Below are 6,011 nucleotides of genomic sequence, written 5' to 3' on the forward strand. Positions count from 1 at the left end.
TGGCAGTACCGAAAGTCAGTACTCGAGTAAAAGGGGAAGTACTTGCCTACAACCACTCAAAGCACTACAGTCCTTCAATCATAAAACTATTATAAGAAAGAAAACGTATAAGAAAAGCGATACTGTAAGTACGAAAGTAAAGGCTGAGCCACAGAAAAACAGACATTTGAACACGATGCAGTTGATAACATAAAGGCGAAAGTCTGCTCCGGATTTGTTCCGCTTCTGCCTCAGAAATAAGGGTTTTAGAGAAATCTGAAAATGTGCATATTCAAGGGGAGAACAACTTATCATACCAACAATTATCCTACATTGAATTCCCAGCACTTAATAAAAGTAGTTAAGTAAAAGTAGCAACAAAAATGTAAATATTAGGTCAAAAAACACATCCCTTAAATTTCCAATTAACTAAAGTAAATGTTTTACCGCCACTACCTAAACTTAATGCAGTCTACAAAATTAGAGCTAAAGCTGTCCAGAGAGTTGTAACAATGATTTTTCTAGTTGAAAATGTATTAATTTTGATTCAAAGAGAAATAATACATACTTTTATCTGGGAAAGTGTATAAGTGATTTGTTTACCAAACCAATTACCAAAAGTTATAAAATAAAGTTCAGCCAAACCTGAGACTCTTCCATTAATGTAAAGGCCTGTAAAATCTGAAAAAACAACAAAAACAAAAAACAAAACAAAAAAAAAACTGAAAAATGCTCAGAAAAAATTCCTTTTATTATGTTTTTCTCACCGTTATTTGAAGCATGCGTAAAATTAAAAGCAATTACCATAGGAAATGATTTTGTTATATGAATTTGATTTACATATAGAAAAGATATTAAATGGAATTGACACTGGCTACAGAACAGTGCCAATTAATAAACAAAAAAAAAAATTAGCAAATTTTAACAACACTTATCTCACTCTCTCATTCACTCAGCCACTCGCTCATTGAAAACAGTATCTCACACAGCCTCATAGTTTCTCATTGGATGCCAGTCCTTGTTAGACAGTGAAATGGCTATTTGACTGCAGCAGAGGGCGAGAGACATACAAAAGGGTGCGATAAAAGCGTTCACAGCACACATGAACAAGGACCGCAGGCATGGAAGGAAGGTGTTGCTCAGCTGTATGCAAGGCACCAGACACCTAAAGAGAGAGAGAGAGAGGGAGAGATTCAGATGATTCATGCGAGAGGCAAAGATGTTATTTTAAGTATTAAATGTAAATTGCAGTTTTACGCCCTTGTCTGTTCCAGACAGGCGGGGAGTAGGAGCTGAGTGCATGTGATCTTTTATAGAACAAGGTTCAGCTGAGCAAGACATAGACATTCAAAATGGTAACGTGACAGACACATTTCCAGTTTTAATGACTGGAAGAAGCCTCAAGCTGTTTCACGTGTCTAATGTGCCCTTTGGAAATGTGACAAACAATGATACTAATCTCATTACTATTCTGAGAAGTGAGCCGGTTGTAGAATGGATATTTAAGAATCTTACTGCATGTTTCAAAAACAAAAACAACAAAAAAAAAAAACAGTCCCATCTGATTTGTTAACAGTTATTAAGAGCACAATATTTTTTTCTTAACTTATTTTCTTATTACCAAGAAGCATTTGGATTCCCTCGATCATTTAGATAATATTGCTTTATTGCTTTATTATCGTTTATGAAAGAGGGGAAGTGAGCTTTGACATTTGACATAAAGGTGGCCCAACAAGTGATGGTGAAGCACTGATCACGAGACCAGAGAGTAATTTAAGGAATAACACCCTGAAATAAAGAACTAAAGAACGGTTTAAGAGAGAATTGTTCTCCTAGGGAGATTTTGTTACCCTTGAATGAAAGCAGCCTGGTTGTTTGCTGAGCAAAAGCTAACATCTTACAGGCTATAGCTTTATTTTTAGCCTACAGATGTGAGTGTTATTGCTCTTTGCAATAATGTGAATGCTTTTCCCAAACTACTCCCAACTATTCCTCCAATTCAAAAACAGGCCCATTACAAGATTCTGGGAAGGAGTAAAAAGATTGCCTCAGTTTCTGTTTACACTAAATAAAGGAACACTATAGTGTTGGCTAAAAAGCCAATATGTCTGAGGGACTAAATTGAATGGCTTCACGTAGTAGTGTTGTAGTGCACCAGTGTACCAGACATGTAGACAAGCGAGAATGGCCAAGAAAATGCCACAGAGGAGAGCAAAGGGCACAGCAAACAGCAAGGTGAGGCAGCGGTAAGTCCAGAAACGAGCCCTCTCAAAGCCAACCACGCTGTAAAACCACACTGCATCCATGGAACGAGGAGTTGCGGGTTCTGCCAGCACATCGCTGACCTCCACCTACAGGGGGACAAGACACAGGGCGGCTCAAGCTCGTTTGTGGAGTAAACAAAAAAAGTGTTTCTTTTTCATTAAATAGGCAAGTCAGATTTTTTTTTGAATTTGTGAAGGTGATGCTGTTTTGGAAATGCACTGATTCATCTTGGAAGATCTTGTTTCTGATGTTTGTATTTTCTATTGAATTATACTGAAATGTCACCACATTTAATGCAATGGCACCAGGTTAAATAACTAAAGATCGCTGCTGTATATTATATTCATCTGTTTTTTTAGATCTTTGAGCCCCAGACATTTTAAATTAAATCAGTTAATCAGATCGCTCTCTTTGGTGGTGGAGTTTGTATTTCATTAGCTGAAAATAAAAATATGTTGAAAAGTAACCAGTAACTAATAACCCAGTAAGTGAATTATTTGAGAGGCCCTGCATTGTGTATACATTTATCCTAAATTACAATTAGCCACATGTGCCAAGGGTAAAAAGGTACATTAACTCTTTACTGACTTCATGTTCTTTTTACTCTATTACACAATTTTTTACTGCTTTAGTTACTTTTTGAAGATTCACATCAGCTAATAAATGATGATGTAATATTATGGATAAACCACCTGTCAGTAAATAGTGGTTAAGATCAGCTCCATCTCTACCAGCTGTATAATTTTTGGTCCACAGAAAATCCCTGGGTAACTTATTTGACCTCTTTTTTCCATTTCTACAAATTTCTCCTTTGAAGGTTAATCTAAAAAACTGGCAAATACTTGCACTTTTACTTGAGTACTGAGTAATTGTACTTCTCTGCATCTGTATAAAGATCAAATCATTCAAACATATGGATAAAGTTTGTGTTTCAACAAAAGTTAACTGGGATCTGAGTCCATGTTCTGACACAAGTCAATATTTTAAGTTTGCCAGTCTACAGTTATATGTAAAACAATTTAGGACTGAACGTTTTTCCAGGACATGGGCTCCTAGCTGAGTGACGTCAAAAAAAAAAAGAGGCTCTCAGTACCAACCACAGAGGCAGAGAGGAACACTGGAGCCATAAAACTGCGCAAATAGATCATAGTGTACTTCATGGTTGCATGGAACATAGAGACAGTTTCGGCAAGAACACCCTGTATTATGTGTTGTGCATGAAGTGCACTGCACAGCAGCATGACATCATCATTAAGTACAGCGAAAGGGGCTTCATGGTTTGGGGCTGCTTTGCTGCCTCTGGGCCTCTACACTTTGTCAGCATCGAGGGAAGAATGCATTCCCAAGTTTACCATGGTACCGTAAAGAATAATGTCAGGGTGGATGTCTGCAAGATGAAGAACAGCACAAAAGTGGGTCGACAGTGAACTGTAAACGACAACCGAATGACTCAGAGTTCACTTTTCCAACGAGGACTAAGAATATTTATTGGGTGTCACAAAGAATTAGGGCTATAACTGTCAGATTTTTAATAAGGGGGAAAAGGAAAGAGGACCTTTAGGTGCTTGTTGATGCCATAAGGGTCTCTGTTGACAGGACAGGTGGGTGTGGGTGCTGCAGGGGCTGTGGGAGGGGTCGGAGGTTTGGGTGATGCAGGGGCTTTGGATGCAAACTCTGGGGGAGGAGGAGGAGTGTTTATGTGTACTCCTGCTCCACAGTCGTCATCGCTGTCATCATCGATCTTACACTCCACCAGATGGTCGTCGCTCACCATCATCATCTTCGCTGCAGGAGAAAGGGACACAAGGCTTTCACACGCGGTTCACAACGGAATGCTTTTGAATCCTTTGGTATCGGTTTTTGACTCAAGTATCTGTAAAACTTTGTTGCCTCACACATATCCTGCAGCAGATTGCAAGCGCATAAAGTGGGACAGTGAGCTGAGCTCTGGCTCTGCCACCTGTTCTTTAGCCCCCAAAAAAGAAGTCACACCAAAATCTGTAAATAGCAGCTGGTTATTTTAAAAAATGAAAAACACAAACGTACAGTGTAGTTAATACGGTTTGTGCCTTTTCCACATGGACGAGAACAATTAATAATCCGATTTTTAATTTTGTTAAATTCAAATTAGATTAGATAGAGTTCTGAGTAAATAAGTAGATTATCAACCTGTGTGCTTTAAATATCAAACATACATGAAACAGGTGCTGCAAGGTGAGAAAAAGTAGCGGTAATCATATGTAATGTAGTGTAACAGATTCACAACTGGGAAAGCAACACTCCAAATAATGAATCAGGTGTGACTTACCTTTCTTAAACTCTTAATCCTGTGTCAGTGAGATTTGTGGCAGGGGGAGGCCCTGCAGACAGTGCTAATGTAAAATGTCAGCGAGATCAGTTAAATCGCTGTCTCACAGTGTCCCTCAGAGCTTAGGTGAGCTCATTCAGAGGCACACAGACTGTGTTTGACACCAACATAGAGAGGCAGAAGTGCTAATGTGGTAAAGTGTCTCTTACTCCTTGTATGTATGTGTGTGTGTGTGTGGGTGTGTGTGTGTGTGTGTGTGAGGGGTGCTCTGGAAGGGGTTATTTTAGGAAAAGGAGTGGATGGGTCTAAAAGATCACCTTACAGCACTGTGGTGCTGTCTTATCACACAGAAAGTGAAACAATGAAAAACACACAAATCCAAAATTCTGCAAACAACAGTAAAATCATTACTCTGATTGTTGAAATCCCGATGATGAGTCAGAATATTATAGATGCTTCACATGGGAAACAGAGGAGATATACCATCTGATAGATAGATAGATAGATGCAGAATGTTTGTGATCAGACTGATTTTTCTGCTGCCATCTATCCTGACAATATGCTGTCAAGATTAACAAGCCTCCCAAACGTTTTGGTTTAAAAAAAAAAAAAAAAAAAAAGTGAGGTCTCAGTAAATGGCTCGGGCTAAATCCCATTCAGCTATAAACATATGTTATCCAAAGGTGAACAATATAGCAAGAAAATCAGTAGTGCTTTATTTAACATAATTATTTTTAACACTTTTTCTGAACATTAGCTGGTATTTATCCGTTGATTCAATCATTAAAACTGTAGTGACTCACTGTGATATTTATGGCTTTTCATACAAACTGGACTTGTGAAATAAAGTGACTCAGTGTGGCCCATTTTCTATCCAATCAAGACTTGTCTTCAGTCCTTCCACGGAATTAATATAGGGCCTGCCTGTGCAGTAAAAGGTTGCCAAAATTTCCGGTAAGTAGCAACTTTACCGCAGCTGGAAAAAATGGAGCATATTTTGTGTTAAGAATTTACAGTCGGGTGCAAAGACAGTCAGCTAATGTTCCTTCATGAGAAATGAATTTAAATTCATATTTGTAGTATTTTATCAAGGGGGATGGATCCGTAAACATTTTTTTAAATGAATTTTTACACATATCACATATCATGACCTTTATTTAATTTCTGATGAAGGAATATTTGTAGTAGCTGAATATGCATTAAATACTATGTTGATGAAAACATACACCTGTTTTTGCCATTTGCCATTAATGAACATGCTCTGATCTGTCAACTCCTTTTGTTTTATTGATGATGCATGTTTACTGACTATTTTGGTGCTCTGGGCAGCTTTGACTACTGTGTTATTTTACAATAACAGTTTTTCGAGCTTTGGAGCCACTGATCCCACAGTCGGCATAGCAGCTGCCCTCTCATGCAAATTCTCCCCACAACCACAGTAATATATACATTTTCAAAA

General features: G+C 38.1%; 1 protein-coding gene across 1 annotated transcript; it reads right to left on the reverse strand.

Moving 5' to 3' along the window:
• Nucleotides 1-15: 15 nt before the first annotated feature.
• Nucleotides 16-4,743, reverse strand: cav4b (caveolin 4b). The gene is made up of 4 exons (XM_067525686.1): nt 4,553-4,743; nt 3,800-4,029; nt 2,143-2,330; nt 16-1,144 (listed from the first exon to the last, which is right to left on the reverse strand). The coding sequence occupies exons 2-4, from the start codon at nt 4,022-4,024 to the stop codon at nt 961-963; spliced, it is 597 nt and encodes a 198-aa protein (XP_067381787.1). The 5' UTR covers nt 4,025-4,029; nt 4,553-4,743; the 3' UTR covers nt 16-960.
• Between the last annotated feature and the right edge of the window lie 1,268 nt (nt 4,744-6,011).

Source organism: Channa argus, chromosome 13 (assembly GCF_033026475.1).
Source record: "Channa argus isolate prfri chromosome 13, Channa argus male v1.0, whole genome shotgun sequence".
Lineage (NCBI taxonomy): Eukaryota > Metazoa > Chordata > Actinopteri > Anabantiformes > Channidae > Channa > Channa argus.